The sequence below is a fragment of the Protopterus annectens genome, chromosome 2.part1 (genome assembly GCF_019279795.1).
Source record: "Protopterus annectens isolate FY-2018-M chromosome 2.part1, PAN1.0, whole genome shotgun sequence".
Lineage (NCBI taxonomy): Eukaryota > Metazoa > Chordata > Ceratodontiformes > Protopteridae > Protopterus > Protopterus annectens.
The window spans coordinates 921,496,778-921,521,093 of NC_056729.1; the positions used below are offsets into that span (position 1 = coordinate 921,496,778).

Sequence of the window (24,316 nt, forward strand, 5' to 3'; positions counted from 1 at the left end):
TGGTGGGGATGTGTTTCAATGTTTGCATTCTATGTGGGAGATGAATGGTGGTGCCTGTGCGGAGACGATGTATCGGCCACCACTGTTAACTACTGCAGGAAGTGCTGCTCTGCACCCATGGTAGATAAGAGTGAGTCAGATGCATGCAAATTAGCCAATAATGAGGTATTTCTTCACTGTGGCTAATGTGTCTCTGAATATGCAAGTATTGCAAGTATCATAACATGGATACAGGGCCTTTTTACCACAGCCCTTAAAGACAGAGCCGTGGTTTTTTCTGAATCCCTGGGATAGTGTATAACTTTTTTTTTTTTCAAAGGGCTCAGACTTTATGCCTATTGCACTTTCAGTAACAGTAAGTAAAAGTTGCATTTTCAAATATTAGCTCTAATATTTTTCATTGTCTAAGTGAATTATAGCAAGTTTCTCTGGAATATTCATCCCCAAAGGTTCCAGAATCTGTTTCCAAAAACAAGCACTATTTAGTACAGTACCTAAATTTCCCACAAAATGGAATCTGATGAAAAAGCCTCTTTGTATTTATTTCTAGTTTTCCACATTTATAGCACAGTTTACTTCTTTAAAATGGCAAACCTATAAGCATTACTTACACAGAAGCACCTCTGCCTTCCATAAAAACCTAAGCATACAAAGACATCCTGCTCTGCTTACTGATTTATTCTGGATGTCACACTGATCCACTTCATATACCTCTAAAATCACAGGAAGTTATAAATCTCACAATACTCTTCATTATGTCGGCATTGTGAACATCTGATCTTTTTCCTGCACTACAGTGAAAATTCCCTCCCTTAAGAATACTCCACAGATGGATGCTCAGAAGGAGGTTTGACTTCTGTTTTATCATTAAGGCAAACTCTGGTAAACTGTTCCCATTAAGCACAGTAATTTCAATGGTTTCTTTTTTAATTTCATGCTCTTCATAGAAAACAGATACATCTCCAACAGGTAGAATACTTTCATTTCTTTCATCCTCATGAAATGAACCCCAAGGAAGAATAAGCTCACTAAAGTCCTCCAAAAACAAAAATCCAAACAGTAAATGGGACCCTCCACTCTTATAAAGAGTAGAGAAATGTACCCAGGGTCCTGGACAAAATTCCCTAGTCAATACGAATACCATACCTCTCAACCATACCAAATTCCTTAGTATTTATCGTTTTTGAGGTCAAAATAATGAGGTGCCACGAATTCCCGAATGGCCCCCTTCAATTCTGAATTTTTTTCCTTGATTTTTTTACTTTTTTTTTTTATTTACTAGTTTAATAATGGATGACATCACCATGCATCACAACATTAATGTGCAGGGTCATGCGTGATGACATCAGGTTAATGAAAGAGAGGACTGCCTTTTGCCCTACTCATTTAGCGACTCTCGGAATGTCTCTGTAATTTAGAAGCAGCAGCAGTGAGGGAGCAGAACAGATGCAGCAGAGTGGACTCCAGACTCTGCAAGTAAAGAAAATCTGTGGCTGAACTGTTGTTCTTTCCGGTCCAGTCCTGGTCTTCCTGCCCAAGCAATTTTTTAAATACAATTCTCAGGCTACAGTAAGGGGAGTTTGCTTATTATTGCTGCCAGAGTGTGTGTGAATGAGTGTTCACCATTCCCCTTCTTCTTGATACTGCTTATTTAATTTTACAGCAAGGTACTTACTTAATTTGTGTGTATGTGTGCTGCAAGAGTTGAACTTCTTATTGCCTCTGAACATGTGAGTTATGCTGCAAGGGCTGAACAGAACATTGTGTGTGTCATTCCCTTTCTTATCCATTGCTTATTTAATTTTACAGCAAGGTACTTCTTATTGCTTGTGAATGAGTGAGTTATGCTGCGTGTGCTTATTTACATTGCCGCTGCTTATTTAACACATTGTGTGTGTCATTCCCATTCTTATCCAATACTTAATTAAGTTTACAGCAAGGTGCTTCTTATTGTGCTTGGCTGAACTTCTTACTTACATTGCCATGGTGCTGCTTATTTAACCAGAACAGAAAAAGGAAAATTCAAGTTAAAAAATCAGAATTGAAGGGAGCCACTCGGGAATTCATGGCACCCCATTATTTTGACCTCAAAAACAGTAAACACTGAGGAATTTGGAATGGTCGAGAGGTATGAATGGGAGCCAGGTTAGGTTCCAAAGCAAGTTTAGAAATCATATTCAGAGGCTGGCTGTACAACTTTAACATATAATTAATTTGCCGGATTCCGGCATGTAGCTCGCAAGACATTTCCCTGCGAGCTACATCGCCGAAACCAAACGGCTGCATCAGCACTTTGCCATAGTACAAATTGGCTGAAAAGCATAGCCGCTGCAGCTGTAATCTATGAACGAGCAGCTACAGCCGTACGGGATGTGTAACGCATTCCTTCTTCTCATTCAAGGAATGCATTTATTTAATTATTTATTTATTTTGTTGTCAACAAAATAAATAAATAATTAAATAAATGCATTCCTTGAATGAGAAGAAGGAATGCATTACACATCCCGTACGGCTGTAGCTGCCCGTTCATAGATTACAGCTGCAGCGGCTATGCTTTTCAGCCAATTTTCACTACGGCAACGTGCTGATGGTTTCGGCGATGTAGCTCGCAGAAAAATGTCTTGTGAGCTACACGCCAGAATCCTAATTTGCCCTATACGATCAGTTTCTGTTCCTGAGGACCCTTGTCTTACAGTTCACACCTATTAGGTGGTCCAGTGAATGCTTGTTATTTTATAAATGATTCCTTAAGGAGACATTTCTTGTCAAACTACATGATATTGAGGCCATAGTGGTAGTGCCTAAGTTAGTATACTCTCTTAAAAACCTGACATTACCCAGGAACATTGTTTCTCCAACTCTGATGCTTTAAACCTCCCTAAAACCAAAAGTAAGTTTTTGACCCTGCATATATATCAAATAAATAATTTTGGTGTCTTACAAAAAAAAAAAAAAACTCCCCATAACACACATACACTTACAACAACCTCAGTTTATTTTATTATTGATTTGCAGTCAGGTGCACATGTTTATTAATTTTATCATTCAGCATTTAGCTTGATTTTTATACAGCAATACCAGGTAGATAACTGCACAACATTTGCAGACCGTTTGGTGCTTGGGCCTCCCTGAACCTGTCTGCAGTCTGCTTAGTCTCAAAGAGTTGGCCTTACCATTTCAAAAATGGTGGCTTGAAAATAAAGACAGATGACAGTTGACAGGGAATAAAAGTTATTTGGGATCAGAATTCAGCTTGTGTTATGTACTGATTTGCATTTTGTTCACATCAAAACAAATTTAGTTTCAGTTCACAGTTTCAAATCCTTTTGTGTTTTGGTGAGATGTAGACTGAACGCTGGTATGTATAATTACTGTAATTCTTTGTCCAGGATAGGCCCATTATTTTCCTTTCCAGCTTCACTTGTTATGTAGGCCACCCTTTACTGTTTAAGACTGCACATCTCATGTTCATACTGGAAAGAATTATTCTTGAGTTTTTGAACATATGCATGGAATTTCAAGGGCAGAGAAGTTTTAATGCTAAGTCTATTTTCATTGTGAGACTGTATTGCTTTGTTTAGCAGATGTCTATTAGTGCTTGTGCTATAAAATGTAAAATAAAAGTTTTAACTCATTCCCTCCAGTATAGCTGTTTTGAATATGTACATTTAACTCCCAGTGGGTGCGGCTTCAGCCTTTAAAAATTAAGTTATCACCTAACAGTTCTAACAAATACTAATTAACAGAGGTCAAATATCAATACAATTGCATTTGCCATCATGTATACTTCAAGATAAAGTATTCTGATACCTTGTAGGTAGCATAGCTTTGGAATTATTAATGCAAATATGAACAGGCGATATTTGATGCCTAGAGGTACGGTAGGAGGTAACTGCAGAAACACCTGGAGACATCACTCTGCTGTAATGAGTTAAATGAAAACTTCCAAATAATCATTATAGAAGTAAAGCAGTATGCACATTACAGTGTTTATGGTAGATGGGGCGAAACAGCCAAGTAATGGAACATTGGAATGGTTGCAGGAGACTCTGGGGCCATATTTTGGTTGTCTGTTCTTCGGTTTGCATTTGAAAGTTGGAATCCCACAATTCCATTGGAGTGGGTGGGGTTACATAATCATGTATGCAAAGTTTATGTTAATCAGCATACAGATTTGTACCCATTTTTCATGGGCCTTTGTCCAGATTTTTGATGTCTCCAGGTTGAGAAGTATGATGAATGCCACCTCAGGTCTCCCTGAAAATACAACACACGCCTAGGGGGACAAACCCAGTCACTTTAAGCAAATAAATATATGAAAACTAAAAGAAAAAATGCTAACTATAAACAAAGGCATTTGCCTTTTCTGAATACCCAAAAGAAGAAATCTAAAAAGAGAGATGAGTTATTTCAAATGAGTGGTTATTTTGCCATTACTGTTTGATCCAGATGAAAATATTTTGTAATAAAGTATTGCTCAAAAATGTTGCTGCTCAATCATATCAACACCCAGGTGTTTTCCTCTTAAAATAATCACGCATGTTTGTTTTCTATTTCCATACATGAATGCACTATTTTGCATTTGCTGAAAATTCATTCATCAGATGTAGTTATACATTTCTGCAATGAAAGTACCACTAAACAGAGTCCAAATGTTCAGTATTAATAAAAAGTAAACTTGAAGAAGCAATGCATATGTAGATTACTTGAAAGGGAAGAGTAAAATAACTGTAGATTAACTTTAGAATCTATTTAACATGATCAATGGAGCAGAAGATCGATCTTCTAAATGTTGAGCCATAAGTATCAAACAGCAGAACCTCGAATGCAGCTAAGCAAAGGGGCCGTGGGTTAGTGGTACTTCATGTTGTGTAGTGTGTGCAAGGTCCAGGGTTCGAGACTTACAGAGGTGTTTTATTGGTTGGGAGGGTGGCTTAATGGCTAAGGTGTTTGCCTTACAAACCCAAGGTGCAGGGTTTGAGTCTCACAAGGGATAATTGGCTAGGCTTAAAATGGCATGCAAGGGCAGTTAGCTTAGTAATAAACTATGAACCTATGAACCTATGAACTCTGTTACCTGAGATCACATTACAGTGGGGATTATTGAATTTGCTCTTTCTCCACTGTAGTGTGATCTTGGAGTTGGTATACATAATTAGCAAGGGATGTGGGAGATATTTGCCTTCTACAAAAAGACGTCTTCTTTTAGATTTTTCATTCAACATTTTGCATTTTAATATTTACTGCTCAACATCTAGCCATTCAGTCTTCTACTCCGACAATCATGTAGAATAGACCCTTGCAATAACAGTACCTGCAGCAGAATGGCTGGGCCAAAGGACCCTGATTACTTTTTGTTGAGTGACTTCAAATTATATTTAAAGTTAGTATAACTTCATTTTGGGTAACAAAAGAAAATAGCATTTTGGACAATGTATAACATATTCTACTTTACAAAAAATAAATATGTTGTCTGAACAGGCCAAGCACAGCACAATAATTTTGTCAAATAAAAACAAAATTAATCTACAGTATTGATTTGCATTCAGTTATCTCCATCTAAGGTACAGTAAATTTATACATTGATGGTAAAAGCCTCTCAGACAGTAGGCAACTTTATTTTTAAAGAGAATTATGTACAATGTTAATGTTCCTATACACCAACACCAACATCTTTTAATTAAATGAAATTAAGTTTTACATTTAAAATTACACAAACTTATTTGTACCAATTATGTCTTCTTACACACAAGCATTTTCTGGAAGTTATTTTGATCCACCATATTAGCTTCTGCAATTAACATGTGACCATTCAGCAAAGGTAACCACTGACTAATACTAAAAATTGTATTGTATTGTATTGTATTCACCACAGAACAATTTGCTAAATGTTCAGTTCTTCATCAACCAGATGACGTTTTATGTGTTTTTAAATCACTTTGTAGTTTGTTATATCAGTTAGGGGAGGTGTGAGGCCATAACCCCTATGTCCATTCTACTGAAACAAGCCACAACCCCTCCCCTATTCCTCTGAAATTATTACAAGTTGGATAAACAGTTTTTCCATATATTAATGAACTGTGGTTTCAGTAAAAAAATTCTATTCTGTACAACCCATATCCACAAAACATCTCCTTTGTCTGTCACACACTGCGTCTATTTATTACATTTGAATCCCTTAATCTGCCTTCCTTCAGACTTCATCATTTTGCTCCTTTCCTGCTTTATATAGTATGCCCCCCAGATACTATTAATGGTTAAACAGATCCCTACTTTTTGCACAATGAATGACTGCTGGCATTGCCAAAATTTACAGTCAGCATCAACACCCGCATCATTATCTGCTGAAGGGATACAGTACTTAATCCTAATGTTCTTAATAATATTCAGTGTGAAGCCATTTTTTTTCTGCAGGCATAGACCCTATAAATTTCTGGTTTGGTTAAAAAATAGAAGCTATCTAAGGTAAACAGAGACCTTCAGTGCCAACAAGAAATTGTTAAAATTCTATAACAAACAAAGCTTTTAAATTATATTACCACATTCCTTGTTAAAAAAAGAATGAGAATTTATGTGCTATATAGTATAGAAACTGAAGCTACGTATTACACAGTCAGACTGTACTACATTGATATATGTTTATGTAGGCTTGAGGCTGAGCTACTAACCAGCCTCAGTTTTACCATGTGACCAATATGCATCCATTAAATGTTAGCTAAAATGGCATGTTACCTGTCCGAAGTAGTTCAGATACAACCTCTCCATTAACGGCCAATGGTGCGTAATCCTGGAAAATGTTGTACAGCTTCTGAGAAACACTCAGCCAGTTAGTTTTTGCCTGCTGTCTCCGTGCTGGATCCCTGCTGTAAATATCTCTGTACAGAGAGCTGTTTTAGACAGAATACAGTAAGGTTTGAATCATGTTGCATTACATAACTAAAGTGCAGACTTATGGCAGCAGCGACAATACCTTGAACAGAAGCTGTTGATAAAACCTCCTCATTATACTTTCTCATCTAAAAAGGCCTGCACAACTCCAGGGACAACTAAGAAAATGCAATATTCAGAGAGACTGCATTCTGTACTTTGTGATACATTTTACATTTATTACTACATATACAAACAAGAAAACAGGCTGAATGGTTTCAACTTTTAATTAAATGCCCATCTGATTTTATAACTAAGAGCCCACTGTTACATTGCTTGAATTAGATTAATGCATATGTGAATTTTTCCAAACAGTCTGGAATTTTAAGGATTGCAATTGTGTCAGGCTAGGTACCACGTTTGCTGAAGGTGGCTTGCTCAAAACAAATATCAGGCCATATCATGAAAACAACATTTGAAAAAGAAGCTAGCACTGGTCAGCTGGCTAAACAATTATACTATTAAGTGATTATCCTGTAGTACAACAGAAGATCAAGGGTATGCTGGCCTAGGTAGTAATGGTTTAATTCTAGTTTTAATTAATGTTAGATGGCAAAATTATTTAATATGAACTTTTGGTTCACCACATCTGAAATCACTACCAGCATTTGATCTGGCTGCTATTTGACCCTTAATCTACATAAAGAAAATCAAAACTCCATAGTGATGATTACCAGAGAAATCAAACTCTGTAAATTAAAATGATCCTAACTCAGTGCTTAACTTTGATTAAACTACATACTATAATTTTTAAATTTATAAAGACAGATGTGGTGTAAAAATTAATCAGAATCCTTACTCTATTTCTATTTAATCATTGTCAATATTTTAAGATGAGCTTATTTTTATGTGTTGGTTATGTCAGAACATCTCTGTCTTCCATAGAAAACAAATACCAGATGGACGGGAACCATGCAGTTAGAATTACTTTTATGTTATCATTTTATGGTGTTATAGCTCATGTCTACCTGCTACGAAGGGAACCCAAAACATGGACAATGAAATAGTTTCTCCAAAAGTCAAAGTATATTTATTACAAATGGGTAATCAAACTGAAATGATTAAAGAACATGCTTCTGTACACTGCAGGCAGGTTTGCTAACAGTATGTTTGCATAATGAGAGACAGAAAGCAGAAATTATTTCAGACATGTTGTCAGCACATTATTACATTTTGGGATACTAATTGCTGTAGGTGGCATACATAGTGTAAAACATGGACTGAGATTTGACTGGAGACTTCTCCAGCAAATTACACAGGGGTTTATGCCTAATTCTGTTAGTTTGTTTACAATACCTGAGAGGGCTTATTTTATCAAATCCATCAGCTAGATCAGGGTAGGCAGTAAACACAATTCTGCCTTCATCCATTGGCTTTGTGACCTTCCACCAGGTTGAGCAGGTATGATCTGTCTTTGATGAAACCAAACTGGGTTCCGTCCAGTGTATGAATATGTGTTAATCATTTTCATGATAATTCTTTTCATGGCTTTGCTTATGAGACTAGTCAGACTAGTAGGTCCATAGTTCCTCGTATACACTGATAGTCCAACCTTCTGCAGATGGATGACTGTTGCAGTGTTCCATTCATGTGGCAAAAAGCCTATGCAGAGGCCATGGCTGAATAGTTAGTATTGCCAGTAGCCGTGATAGGTCATACTTCAGGCTATTTAGAAGGCATCCTGGGATATTATCAGGGCCCACTGAAGCTGTATTCTTAGCCTTACAGAGCACATCTAAGACCTGCTCCCTACTGACAGTTGGAGAGGTTATATTACATGGTATTTCCTGGGGGGGGGGGGGTGAGAGGCTGGTAAAGTTGAAGATGAATTTGTTAGCCAGAAGATTTGTTATATCTCCCAGTTCTTTGAACATGGCTCCATTTACCACACTGTTGTGTGCTTCCTTTGAGGTTTCAGACATAGCTAAAGAAGGCCTTATAGCTGTCTTTGGGCTGGGACACTATCTTTAACCAAACTGTGCTTTGTTGGACTTAATTATACTCTTAATTGCCTTTTCAGTTTGATGACAGAGTTTTTATCTTTTTTGATGTTACACTTCCTAATTTTAGCTATGACTTTTTTTTCTTTTCTGATACAAGCTGTTTAATTTTTGGATTCCACCAGGGTGGTTTATGTTTTAGTTCGTTTTGGGCTTACATCTGGTAGGCACAGCAGTCTCTAAGCAATTATTGATGTGGCTGTACAGAGCTTCTGTAAATAATTCCCCATAGGCTGATGTGTACTCTGGGTTTGGAAGGGCTTGAAATTTTGACTAATTATTGCTTAATAAAACGTAGTTTGCCTTGGTGTAGTTTCTGTTACAGGGTTTGCTAGGGTTACAGAATTGCTTCTTATTTCAAAGGAAACTGCTCTGTGGTCTGACCTTTCCAGACAGGACATGACACTGAGGACAGGTGTTTGCACCTCTAATAGGCATATGCACTAAATGGTCCAGGGTGTTTGTGTTTACAAAGTCTAGGACTCTCTGCGCCTGTCAATTTGGGGTCAGGTAGGATTCACAGCTTATTCAGATATAATTAAGTATTCCATGAGTAAGGTATTTGGTTTAAGTATGAGCTATGGGTATCATGGGACATAGAAGGTGGCCTACATCTTGCTACATATGGTATGGGACTTGATCTGTGGTAATCTGGACATGAAGGAGCTCCAGTTCGTCATCCTGTTTAACCAATTTCTCTTTAATTTCCAAGAACAATCTCAAAAATGAAAACTTCGAAAACCAAAAAGCACAGCACAGTGGGGCCGGAACCTCGGAGGTAATCCACCAACACAAACGAATCTTCAAAGCTTTTATTACTGTTATTAAAAACCATAAAATAAAATGCAAATACGTAAGCGCTTTCGTTTAGCCTCTGCCAAACTTTTTCAAACAGTTGTCGATTCATATTCTGTCCAATATATAAACGTGACGTGTTAATTAATCAATTTAAGTTACGTTTTCTTTTAAAGCAATTAATTAAGCTAATAATTTAAACAGTAAAATTAAGTAGAGTATGAGGTACAAAATATGACAAAACGTGCCTTCCCCTTTGTATTGCAAAACAATGTTGATTACACTATTATTAATTGTGCTGACAGTTTATCAAGTTTTCCATTCAATGTTATTCGATATTGATTATACACTTTTAAATAACAGAGTGTATATTGCATACACGTTAATTAGTATGATGCATACATTAATTAAACACTGATATCTGCAGACTGAGAATCTCCGAAACAGGAGAAATAAAGGAGAAGTTAACTTCCACGACAGGAATGGCTTGTGCTGTTAACAAATTATCTATTGTACATATAAAATTATTCAAGATTCCTATGCCTATGTTTTTATATTTAAAAATACATAGATGACTATATGAATACAGATGCATGATAAAATTTATTGACCAAAATCTGTGATAATGGGACCTAGTAAAGATAGTTAAAATTATTTATATGTATATATTAATAAAATTTTATAATGTATATATAAATGGATAAAATAAAATAGAATAAAACCATCTTCGTTTTTTATGTTATTTAAGATTTGACATAAATATATAAATATAACCAATTGAATATATAAGTAATGTAATAAATGAATTTATTATGTATTAAAATATCTTGTTATGATCTATATGATAAATGTATATAAATATATAAATAAGTGTGAAAAAACTGAATGAATAAATTAATTGTTTATTAAAATTTTATGATATTTTTTATATATATATATGTGTAATTTTTATTGTGTTAAGGATTTTAATTTTAAAATGCTACTGATCGAAATACAATTATTCATTCCCGGCCAGTTGTTAGAATTTAATCTTAATTGCCATTCCAATTCTGTATTTTCTAACACAGGCTGCCATGTTCCACCCTCACATTTGGTGTTATTACATCCAATACCACAAATTTGAAAAAGTGCTCAGGATACATTTTTATGTGTTTTGCCAGGGCGTTGAATTTACATCCATCCCTGATGGCTCTGACATGTTCACCTATTCTCTCCTTAAATTTCCTCTCAGTCTTTCCCACGTAAAACATTGGACAACATGTACAAAGGCCACAATACACCACTATCACAGATTTTGGTCAATAAATTTTATCATGCATCTGTATTCATACAGTCATCTATGTATTTTTAAATATAAAAACATAGGCATAGGAATGTTAAATAATTTTATATGTATAATAGATAATTTGTTAACAGCACAAGCCATTCCTGTCGTGGAAGTTAACTTCTCCTTCATTTCTCCTGTTTCGGAGATTCTCAGTCTGCAGATATCAGTGTTGAATTAATGTATGCATCATACTAATTAACGCGTATGCCATATACACTCTGTTATTTAAAAGTGTATAATTAATATCGAATAACATTGAATGGAAAACTTGATAAACTGTCAGCACAATTAATATAGTGTAATCAACATTGTTTTGCAATATAAAGGGGAAGGCACGTTTTGTCATATTTTGTACCTCATACTCTACTTAATTTACTGTTTAAATTATTAGCTTAATTAATTGTTTTAAAAGAAAATGTAACTTAAATTGATTAATTAACATGTCACGTTTATATATTGGACAGAATACGAATCGACAACTGTTTGAAAAAGTTTGGCAGAGGCTAAACGAAAGCGCTTACGTATTTGCATTTTATTTTATGGTTTTTAATAACAGTAATAAAAGCTTTGAAGATTCGTTTGTGTTGGTGGATTACCTCCGAGGTTCCGGCCCCACTGTGCTGTGCTTTTTGGTTCTCTTTAATTTCGCAAGTCTTTTGGGTTTCTAATGCCATGACGGGAATGGACCCCTAGAGGTATGCTTGATATTGATGTAGATCAAAACACCTGCACCTTTAGTCCCTGTCTGTGAAGTTACAGGTCTAAAAGTGTGGAAGAAACTGAAGTCCTGCACTGCTGGGGTACTCTATGTGGCTTTAAACCATGCCTCAGTAACTGCGCAGATGTCTACATTCTTCAGGGTGAGGAGAGCTTGGAGGGAGTGCTGCTTCTTGTTTAGACTCCAGCCATTGTGCAGGAACATCTTTAGATTTCCTTGGGTGGATTTTGCTATGTCAGAAGGTTTGTCACTTTGGCACTGCCTAAAAAAAGGCTCTGTGGGACAGAACAATGCTTTAGCTACTATTCAAAAACCTAGAGGGGACAGGTGCAGACCATCTTTGGCAAAGCAACATTGTCTGTTAACCATGTCCTCCTATGTGACAAATATTAACCTAGAATGACACCAAAAACTAAGACAATTATTAAAGTCAGTCATCTTCTGTTCACATTGTGCTATCACCCTTGGTGAAGGCAGAATGCTGTTCAATAGAGTTCACAGTCCAAGAGCATCATGGTGTCTCTCTTCATATAGTCTAGGGATGTCTGGTTATGGTCATTTACACCTACACGGACTATGACTGAATCATACTGGTACTTGTGCAATGTAGTTGAGTGCATGCCTAACTTTGCGGATACTGTTCCCTGATAGGCAACTGAGCATTATTTCTCTTTGTTCAGTATGGTGAGTGGGGCATCAGAATGTTGTACAATGGAGTCCCTTATGACAAGAGTCTGAATAGTGTATTGGCTTGATAGTTAAGGCTCCACTGAGTGTGAATCTATGTGCAGTGTAAGATGTTGTTTTTGTTGAGTACTGTCAGGTTTGCTGAGGAAAATTTTTGCAGGTGGAATGTCTGAAAGACCACTGGGGTTTGGGAAGACTGCATTTAAGTGCCTCAGCATATGTATGTCTATGTGTGGAGTGCGAGTGCATGCTACATGTGCTGTGTGTAGCATGTGTGTTTCTGACGACCATATTATTATTATTATTATTAGTGTTTGTACGCAAGAGTTTTACCTCCAGAGACATTGTGTATATGTATCTCTCACATACTGTATTTTTCTTCTTTGAGGATTAAATAGTTGTCAGTGAACATTAGACAGATGATACATTGTAGTGCAACAGGAACCAACCAAGGAAAGACCAAAATATTTTAATCCAAATGTTAAGCACTTTCGTCCTCAAACACACAGGACTTCCTCACAGCAAATGGTAAATGTTCCCCAAGTGCGTGTATTGTCCTTCAAACAAGATATTAAACTGAGGCCACATCTTCCTGAGTTGGTAGTAGCTTAGTGAGATGTAAAAGATCCCATGGGACCTATAAAACAGAGTAGGGGCCCTTTATTCATACAAAAAAGACATTATTCACAAACTTTTTACATTTATTTTTTATTTACTTATTTTGACATTTGTTAACTGGGTATGTCCAACTGAGCCTGAGCCCATTTTCAGCAGAGGCCCTGGGAGAAAAGCTCTATACAGAAAAATTATAAAAACATTTAGCACAGAAAGCTTCGGATGCAAACCAGACATTAAATATAAAACAAAATATACATTCCAATAACATCTCTCATTCAGTACAAAACAGTTCACTCCACTAGCAATGAATTACATGATTACAACAGATATATGAAAATAAGTAAAGATACCCAGAGAATCTCAAATCATATATGCACTTAACAGAAAAATAAAGCAAGTGGGCAAGCCCTAGAGTAAAGAAATATGGAGCACAAACACAATTTAGTAAAGAGTTGTCAAGGGTGTTACAGAGGTTGAAGAGACAGGACATTAAATTAGCGGACTATTGTTTTTGTATACTATTGGAGGTTTAAAACTAAGGACTACATGAAGTGGAAGACTTAGTGGAATGTTGCAGCTCCTTATTAGTTTGCATCATGTGTAGGGCAAAGGGGAGAAAGGGATAGGTTAGTCTAATGAGGAATGAGTGGGAAGAAAGTAAGGTTGAGGTTAATTAGGAGGCTGGAAATGGAGTAGAACGAGAGGGAGAACAGAAGGTAAGTTATGAGGGGAACAGAGGAAAGAGAGGGATGGTAGGAAGGGAAGTTAGTGTGAGCTTGGGTTTTGGCAGGAGCAGATCCATGAGTTCAGTAGAGATTCTTTTGAAGCTTTTTTGAAGCTGAGGGTATCGGATATAGTTCGGACAGACACAGGACATTTGTTCCAAGCTAAGGCAACCAAGTAGTTGTAAAGATGTTGGCCAAGTTTTCTTTTGGGCTTGCATATTTCCAAGAGAAGCTGGTCCACACTGCAGAGAGAGCAATTCACAGTACAGAAGGAGATGAGGGATGACATGGTGGGGCAGGAGGTAGGTTTGTTGGTAATGGAGTGAGTAAGGAGTAGTTGAGCTAGTAGGAAGTGGTGCGACAGTTCAAGCCAGTTTAGGGATTTGAGAGAGAGGCAGTGGTGTGAGATGTAGGGCTGATTTGCACCAAATCTGGCAACTTTGTTATAGAAGAGTTCAAGTTTAGACTTTAGAGAGGGTTGTAAGTTGGTTAAGATGGGAAAGACATACAATAGACTGGGAAAAAAGATAAGCATGGGCAAGGGAAAGCCAAGAATCTCTGGTAAGGAATTTTTTGTTTCTTAAAAGAGGCCAAGTTTATGGTTGGTCTTTTTTATGCAACTTTGGATGTGCAGATCAAATTTTAGTTGATCATCAATGATAGCGCCCAGTAGCTTGGTGTGTACTTCTATGTTAATTGCAGTGTTGTCAAGGGATGTGATAGTAAATGAAGATTTAAGATGAGAAAGAGATTTTGGGAAGAACAAGAGAAGTTTAGTTTTGTGGGATTAAGTACAAGTTGATTGTCAGTTAGTCATCTTTCGACGGAGTTGAAGGAGTTTTGGGTTAAAGTGTGGAGGTTTGAAAGATTATCATAGGTGCAAATGATAGTGGAATCATCTGCATACTGTATGAGAAAAGACTGAGGGTAGGAAGTATGAAGACAGTTTGTGAAGATGTTAAACAGTACAGGTCCAAGAATGGATCCTTGAGGTACACCAATATTAACAGGGAGGAAGGGGCGAAGGAAGAGAGCCATTTGACAAATCGTTGTCTGTTGGTAAGGTAGCTAGAGAACCATCTAAGAGTATAATTAGACAGACCAAGATGAGACATTTAATGATGAGCTTGGGATGAGATACTTTGTCAAAGGTTTTGGAGAGGTCTAAAAGTAGACTAGATACAAATTTATTGTGGTCTCTGGCTTGAGAGATAGTGTGGGTGAAGGAGATTAGAGCAGTGAATGTGCTTATGACTAGAGTGGAAGCCATGTTGGGTAGGTGTGAGTAGATTTTCTTGTAGGAAATACTCAAGGAGCTGTTTTTGTATGCTTTTTTCCAGTATCTTAGAGAGAGGGGACAGAATGACTATGTGCCTACAGTTAGAAAGGTCAGTGGAGTGGCATCTTTTGTGCATTGGTATGGTGTAGAATTGTTTCCAGACAGAGAAGGCTGTAGATTCTTGGATAGATCAGTTGATAAGGATGGATACAGGATAGGCTAATGAGCTAGCAGACAGCTTCAGGAAGGCTGGTGGTAAATTGTCTACCAAGGCAGAGTGCGGCTTTAGTTTGTTTAGTACAGATTTTATGTGGACAGTGAGGACATGTTTGAGTGAAAAAGTAGTTTTATGGCCTAAGGGAGATGGAGGAATTGTGAGCTCAGTAGTGTAGCTATTATTTGTTAGTTAGCTGATGGAGTCAATGAAATATGAGTTGAGAATGGAGGCAGTTTCAGGGGGAGACTTGTTGGGGCAAGGGTTAGGTGTACTGGGGCTACCTGGGTAGAGAATCCTGTTAATAGTGTCCCCGATTTTTGTAGGATTATTATTATTAGGGTTTGTTTGGACTGCGGAGGTGGTGCTGCGGTAGCATTGCTGCCTCACTGTAAGACGTCTTGTTCGATTCTCAGCTAAAGCATCTTCTGTATGGAGACATGAGTGAATGGGCGTACCTTCGCTGAAGGTTGTGCATCAGGGCCGGCAACTCGGCACGTAAAAAATCTACTGCTAATCATTAGCGGACCGGAGTCCCGCTGTGGTGACCCCTAAGAGAGAAAAGCCGAAAGACACAACAACAACAGCATTAGGGTTTGTTTAAGGCTTTAGTTGGAAGATTTTTTTTATCATTATTGACATGTTTTCAGTGAGGTTTTGGAGATCTTTATATGTTTAGAACTGAATGGGAGATTTAGAATTTAAACAGGTTTTCCAAGCATTATCCGTCTTGTGCATGACAGGTAGTGTAGACTGAGAAAGCCAAGGTGCAAAGAAGGATTTCACTCTGATTTTCCTAAGGGGAGCAAGAGAATTGAGAATGTCAAGAAAAATGCTGTTAAATTTATGTACAGCATCCTCAAGGGGTATGTTTAAGAGGAAGGCCTGGTTTATGGAAAAGAATCTATTGTTGAACTTGGGGTTGAAATTAGTGAGACTATGGCACTGTTTGTATTTATGTATTCTAATTTGTTGAGGGGAGTTTGAATGCAAATGTGAGGTGGTCACTTAAAGAATCAAGCAAAGTTTTAGGGTTGTGGTACAAGTTTGGATTGGATACTAGGATTCAATCTAGGATAGAGCTGAAGTTGGACAGCAGCTGTAGCAGCTAGGGTTTGAAATAAGTTGTGTGATGCTGTGGAGATTAGTATTCATGTTAGGGAGGTCAGAGGTCAAGGTTTGCCAATCAGTGTTGACATCACTCAGGATTATTGTTTCATATTCATTTATTTATTTTACATTTGTTGACCGGGAGTGTCCAGCTGAGCTATTTCCCTTTTTCAGCGGAGGCCCAGGGAGAAAAGCTCCAAAGACATACAATGCAATAAAAATCGCAATACTGACACATTTCAATAAAAATAGCATTAGAGAATTTTGGTAGTTAAAAATACGTACGCTACGTACATGTATATTGTTGACAGATAAAATAGTACTATAAACAAAAAGGAGAACATTAAAAGAGTAGAATAAGTTGTATGTTGTTGTTTAAAAAGAGAGTTGAGTAAATATAAGGTTTTGTAAGCAGAGCAACAGAAACTTAAAAGGTTACATAGGAATTTCAGGGAGCAGAGTATAGAAGCTTTGGAGGTTGCATAGGAAATATAGGATGAAGTAGTTAATGGTAAGTTTTAGTAAGTTAGTTTGACTGTACTATAAAAGGTAGGTAATAATCAGGGAAGGTGAGTACAATGGCATGACCAGTGTTTTTTAAAGTGGTCTTTGGTTGCTAGCTTAAATTGTTTGGGGTGAGTCAAGGACCTTATTTCTAGTGGGAGTTTGTTCCATGCAATAGAGGGATGGTAGCTATATACGTTGCACCCTGTGTTGGATTTGGGTTCATGGATTTTTAGTAGGTCTTGGGTTGAGCTTCGGAGAAGTCTGGTAGGGGAGTAGTGAGAGATGAGTGAAGATAGGCTTGGGCAGAAATCAGGCTGATGTAGGATGGAATGTATGATTTGAAGTTGAGATTGTAGGAACAGGTGAGGTAGTTCGAGCCAGTTCAGGTATTTTAAGGAGAGACAGTGGTGAGATTTATATGTTTGTTGAAATGCAAATCTAGCTATTTTGTGGTAGGTCGATTCTAATTTAGTAAGTAGGGAGGAGTTCAGATTTGTGAGTATTTGGTAGGCATGGGTAAGAGAAATCCTAGCTTCAGTAGTTAGGAATTTGTTGTTCCTGTACAGTAGTCCTAGCTTTTGGTGGGGTTTTTTGATACGATTGTTAGTGTGAAGATCGAATTTTAGTTAGTTGTCAATGGTAATGCCAGGGATTTTTGTGCTAGTTTCGACTTCTATAGGAGTATTGTTTAGGGGCCTAATGGAGAAGGAAAGTTTAATGTGGTTTGCCGATTGAGGTAGAAAGAGTAGTCATTTTGTTTTCTTAGGGTTGACAATGAGCTGATTATTAGTGAGCCGTGTCTCTAGTGAGTTGAAAGATGTCTGGGTATTTGTTAGGAGTTCTAAGGGGGAATTAACAATAGTTATGACTGCAGAGTCATCTGTGTATTGGACAATGTTACAATGAGGCCAAGAGGAGTGGAGTGAGTTGGGGAAGATATTAAAGAGTAGAGGTTCAAGAATGGAACCTTGAGGAACACCATTTCTTACTGAGAGAGGGGTAGATAGTGCTGAGTCCCATCATACTGACTGCAGCCTATCAGAGAGATAACTAGAGAACCATGCAACTGTATCAGGGGAGAAGTTTAGGTCTACATGTTTACTACGTAAGCAGAGTGTGTGAGACAGTGTCAAAAGCCTTAGAAAGGTCAAGGAATAGACAGGATATCAGTTTGTGATCATCTTTAGCCAGGGCTAAGGTGTTGAGAAATGATAGTAGAGCTGTGGCTGCACTATGCTTGAGACAGAAACCATGCTGTGTTGGAGTGAGAGAGTGAGAAGTTTTTCTTGTAAGAGATAATGCATAACTTGTTTGTGTATACATTTCTCGGGTTTATATCGGAACATGGAAGGCTGATAAGTCTGAAGCTCACAACCTCAAACTTCAAACCTTGAAAGCTAACAACATCGAACTGCAGAACGGAGATTGTCATAGAGTGCGGGAAGGGAAGATTTCTCTTTAGTGCACTATAGTGCGATCTCGGAGTGGGTATATTTAAGTAGCGGGGGTGTGGGTGCGCAGGGGGGCTTTCCCCCTGCATAAAGCATTTTTTGGGGGGGATAGTTAGTATTTTTTTTTGTACATTCGATGTTGTCAGCTTTTGAGGTTTGCAGTTCGAAGTTGTAAGCTTCGGACTTGTAAGCTTTCGATCATCTGATATAGACCCCATTACTCAAGGATTTTGGAGAGAGGGGAGAAGATAGCAATAGGTCTGAAATTAGAGATTTCTGTGGAGTTACTTCCTTTATGAATAGGAAGAGTGTAAAACTGTTTCCAGATAGAAGGAACTTTAGACTCATAGATGGAGTAATTGATTAGTATAGATACTGGCAAAGCAAGGGAGCGTGCAGCAATCCAGAGAAAGTAAGAAGGCATATTGTCTGCTGATACAGAGCATGGTTTGAGCTTTGAGAGTAGAGTTCTGATATAGTCAGTGGAGACAGGTTTGAGAGAGAAGGAGTTTACTGAGATAGTGGTTGAGGGGTGTATAGGGAGGTTTGAAGTGTTGTTTGAGAGGTTGGGGTTAAATAGTTTGGAAATGGATTAGATAAAGTAGGTGTTGAAGGTATTGGCAGTTTCTTCAGGTGACTTGTCAGGACATGGGTTTGGTGAAGTTGGGTTACCTGGATGTAGTATTTGGTTTATAGCATTCCAGAATTTTTTTGGATCAGATTTTAATATTTTGGGGGGATTATAATAAAAGTCTTTTTTGTCTTTGTTGATAAGTTTTTTGTCTGATTTCTAAGTTCTTTATACTTTAGGAGGTCAGCTGGAAGTTTGATTTGTACCCTTGTTTTCCATGCCCTATCTGGATTTCATAAGGGTATGGGTGGTTTTAGTTAGCCAGGGTGAAATTTTGCCTTTAATCAAACTTTTCTCAGTGGGGCTAGAGAATTTAAAATATTTAGGAAAGTTGAGTTGAAGGCATTTACTGCTTCATTGAGTGGGAGCTGAGTAAAGAAATTCCAGTTAATTCTAGAGAGGAGGGTTTTAAAAGTGTCTAGGATAAAGGTTGAAAGTTTGCGGCAGGTGATAAGCCCGTGTGGTTTGGGGAGGTGGGTGATGTATCGTAGCACTTTTAAAGGTGCGTGGTCACTTAGGGCATGAGGTAGAGTTTCAGGGTTATGGTATTTGCTGGGGTTAGAAACATGTATCCAATCTATTAAGGAGCTTGATGAATGTGAGTTATTGGTATGGGTAGGTTTGGAGATTAGTTGTATAAATCCATGGAGGTTTATGTGTTGTGGAGGGTTTGGATTATTAAGTTTATGCCAATTAATGTTTACGTCCCCAAGAAGGATAGTTTCATTAGGGAAATTTAGGGAGAGATATGACAGTATACTTTCCATTAGGGGATGTTGTCCTCTGGTGGAATGCATATGACTACTACTGTGATGGTAGTAAAATCATTGGGTTTGAGGTTTACTATTAGTATTTCAGAAGGTGTAAAAGAGGGAATTGGTTCTTTAGGAAGGGAGACAGTGAGGTAGTTAGAGTAAACTAAAGCAACACCTCCACCTTTTTTCTTTAAGCGATCTTGGCATATTATATAGTAACCTGGAGGAGGAATGGCTTTATCTTGGTTTTGAGATTTAAGATGACATGTTTAAAAAACAAAAAAACTTGTAAACTAGATCCAAATAAGTCAGAGGATCTACAGTATTACAATACATATTATTAATATTAATATGGCCAGTGGTCACCCTCCCAAAAATACATAACAAAGAAAGAAGGCTCAGACCCTGGATAAGCCTATCTGTGTATTTGTCTTAACTTAAAACACTATGAGCTGGTGTAAGTGCTCTTTAATTCAAAAGGAAAAGAACATTAGCGTTTCTGCTAGTGCAGTGTCATGAAATTACATTTTTGTTTATATTTTACTTGCTTACTGGCTAACTAACCGGTTAAAATATGTAAGAGGTTGAGGGGTATGCGCAAACCTCTTAACTAATGCCAGGGAATTGTTCACTCGCTGTCACTCTTCACTCTCTCTCATGCACACACACACAGTCTCTTCTGCTTTCAAATATGCATTTACTCGCACAGGATCACTCTTAGTCTCTCTCAGTTTCTGACACACACAGTCTCTTCTGCATTCATACACGCATTCACTCACAAAAGATCACTCTCACTTTCACTGGGATCACTCGCTCTCACTCTTCACTCTCTCTCTCTCTCACAAACACACAGTCTCTTCTGCTTTCATACACGCATTCACTCACACAAGATCACTCACTCTCTCTCTGTCTCTGACACACACAGTCTCTTCTGCTTTCATACACATATTTACTCACACAAGATTGCTTTCACTTTCTCTCAGTCTCTCACACACACAGTCTGTTCTGCTTTCATACACAGATTCACACACACACACACACACACACACACACACACACACACACACACACACACACACACACACACACACACACAAACACAGAATAACATACATACACACATGCACACTGTCACAATGGGTATGCCTCCTGATGCCCCAGCTTGCAGCAATGCTGCCCTTACATCATCGCATTAAACAAGGTACTCTCTCAACTGTACCACTTTGGCACCTTGAGAACCACCTTGCCACCACATTGCAAAATGTCCAGATTTTTGCCCCATATTTTTAAACTGTTTCTCATAAAATTGTGGTTTTCTAGCAAATCACTGGTAAATCATGGAGACTGCAGACAGAAAATAATGGCTGACATTTGAGTTTCAGACTTCATATCCTGTAGAAAATTTTTGCTAATGCAAAATCTGTTGTAAGGGGTTGAGAGGTATGCCAGTACTTCTTGCAGCAGAACATATTTTATAATCTCAATGCAGAATCACTGGCTTGCACTGGCAGTTTCTATGCACACTCTTCTGCAAAGTCCCTTGGTCCAAAGTCTGGTCAAAAGTTAGAGTTGTTAGAGTTGGTACACTTTCAGTGCTCACTGCTCAGTTTCACCCTAAGATATCCAGCTCTAACCAATGTGCCTAATTCAGTGGAGATGTGGTTGGAGGAGGATCATAAAAAAAAAATTTCCTGACTGCAGTCTCCAGTTGCATCTCTGATGTATTAGGCATGTTTGGTGACAGGATTTTTTGTACAGAAAAGACTGCACTGAAGTGTGGGAGTAATGTATTTTTCTGAAGGGAGTAGGCATGTTTTAAAATTTTTTCCAGCATACTTGTCGACCTCTTTTGGCACACCGGTTGAAAACCCCTGAACAGAGCAATTGGGTTGGGTGAAAATTGGAGTAGAGTAGGGGAGTGGAATGACACCCAAGCATAGTGAGGATGGAATGGAGTGGGATGACCCCACGAAAGTGAGCTCTAAAGGAAAACAATTAGTAAATGAATGCAAGGTAAGATAATGCATGCTACAGCTAGGAAATCATGAAACAAATTTGCCCCACAGGAAAAAACATGGCTTAATAAAGTTATTTGCCTTTAAGTTTGTGTCAAAAGCAATGGCTAAGGCTAGACCAGGTCATCTAACAGAGAGAGGGCTCCTTAGTGGAGATAGTTTATTGAAAAAGATTTTGCCGATTAGGAAGTAGCAGAAAGGGTAGTCTTGTTTAAAGCTGGGGAGGGGGGATTCCTCTTGCTGTCTCCTGCCGGAAAAGATCAAACAGCTTAACTAAGTTTAGTGCAAGAAGGAAATCAGTAGAATCCCTACTTTATAATAGGTTCATTGTAGAAACAGCAGCACCTTGACTGTTAGCCTCAAAAGAAAACACTTCTCGTAGGACTTTTCTGGGAGTTAGATATTACCTATTTGAGGGTCTGACAGATCATGCTGTCTGCAATCTGTTATTAATGGCAAAAGTTTTTCTTTTTAAGTGTGGTGAATTCAGGTAGAGGGCTAATAGAAAAAGAAGAAATAAAAACAAACAGCAGTCAGTAGCTGCATAATCATACAGTGCAGTTTACATAAATGCTAGGCAACTCTACAGCTGAAAGGGGATAACAGTGCAGAGAAAGGTTATGGGACCAGAAAGGAGGGAGAGATGAGCAGCTGGATTAGAAATGCTAAAATAGAGAAGTGAGATTTAGACAGGAGGGCAAACATAGGTGGTCAACTGTACAAACAACTAAAAAAAAAACAGATATCTCTAGCAAACAAGTATTAGGAAAGCAGTGTAAAAAATGTAGTACAATAGTAATAATAGACTAAGCTACAATAAGTACATCAATTGTTGCTATAAGCAGTATATGCATATAGAATGAAGTACATAAAATGTAGCTATAAGCAGTATACATTAAAATGGTGTATACAAATGTCAGCTATAAATCGTGTACACTATTAAAAAAACAGTCATATTACTCCAAGTGAACTGCTCTCAATAGCAACAATGTAAGATTTCGGTACTTAGACCCACAACTGCTTCCATTCATTGTTATGGTATAATATGGTGCATTTCTGCATTAGGTTGCTAACAGGAGCAGCTTGGCTAGAAAACAATTAGGTATGTGATATAGCAAACAGTTTTACATAGTACTGGTCTAGAAAACAGTTACACATGTGATAAAGCATACAGTTTTAGGCAGTACAATACATTACATATCAGTTACTCTCACTGCTATCTTTAAATTATCAGCAATGAAGGCAGTATAGTAAAACACAGTAAGAATTATACATATAGCTCAGGTAGGGACATAGCCTACATATTTACAAAATATTTACATATTTACAAAATTACTATTCTCCATCTCCCTTTTTTACTTATTATACATTCATGCTTTATTATATCAAGTTTTATCCTTATTGGACCCCCACTCTTTTTTCCATAACCACCATGTGATTTTACTCAATATCACTGCTTAAATCCATTTTCCAATAAACATAATCTAATCTTTCATTTCATATAATACATACAACATAAAACAATTTTACCTATTCTTTTAACATATTCTTTACTTATATTCTTATAATATCCATATTTAATCCTGCTCATATTTATCTTATTCACTTTTTCTATATTTGAAGAAATTGTTTTATATAACTATTCCAACAATTTCACTACTCTTTCACATTTTAAAAACATATGTTCAGTAGTTTTCTCTTCACCAAAATACATGCATATTTTTTTCACTTTTCTTTTCATATGGCATGCTTCCTTTCACTGGTAATTTATCAATTACCAGTCCCCGCAAAAAAAAAAGAAAACAAATCTTGGCATTATATTTTTTATTACACCATTTATTTCTTATTTTTATAGCTTTAATTTTACCTTCTGCTAGCCTTTCCCATGATTTGACAAAGTAATATTGTATGATTATATTCTTATACCATATTTTCTCTCCTTTTCGATTTCATCAATTTTTATTTTCTACATTAATATTTTTCCTGATAACATTTAATTTCTTTATTCATTACCTTCTTTTTCTGTTTTACTCATTTTTACCATATCCCAAAATTTGTCATACCAAAATAGGTTCCTAGATTAGTATTAGGTAACTGCCCTTGTGGACTATTTTAAGCCTAACCAATTAACCCATGTGAAAATCAAGCCCCGCACCTTGTGTCTGTAAGGCAAATATTTTAAATATTATGAATACTATGCTAACTGCCCTGAAGGATCATTTTAAGTTTTATCAATAACCCATGGTCGGAATCCAACCATGTACCTTGTGCCTTTGATGTATGGGCCTTAACCATTATGCCACTCCCACCTCATTATGACAATGCCATAAACATTTTTTACAAATAACCTTTCATCTTTTTCATGCATCTACTTTAATACTTTATATAACTTTAGTGAAGCAACATACACCACTGGGTTAATTAACCCTAAACCTTCTTCTTCTTTATTTACATGCAAAATTCCTCATTTTACTGGATTCAGTCTAGAACCCCATATAAATGAAAAAAATATATGTGTAATGATTCCTTTTGAAATAGCATTGGCAACATAAATATA

The 24,316-nt window shown here is 37.2% G+C and overlaps 1 protein-coding gene across 1 annotated transcript in view; it reads right to left on the reverse strand.

The window, feature by feature from the left end:
* LOC122794919 (NACHT and WD repeat domain-containing protein 2-like) overlaps window positions 1–24,316 on the reverse strand; it is a 1,236,179-nt gene that overhangs the window by 832,008 nt on the left and 379,855 nt on the right. The window contains exon 8 of the mRNA XM_044063511.1: window positions 6,733–6,887. Within this exon, the coding sequence (XP_043919446.1) occupies window positions 6,733–6,887 (155 nt within the window). The remainder of the gene's footprint in view (window positions 1–6,732; window positions 6,888–24,316) is intronic.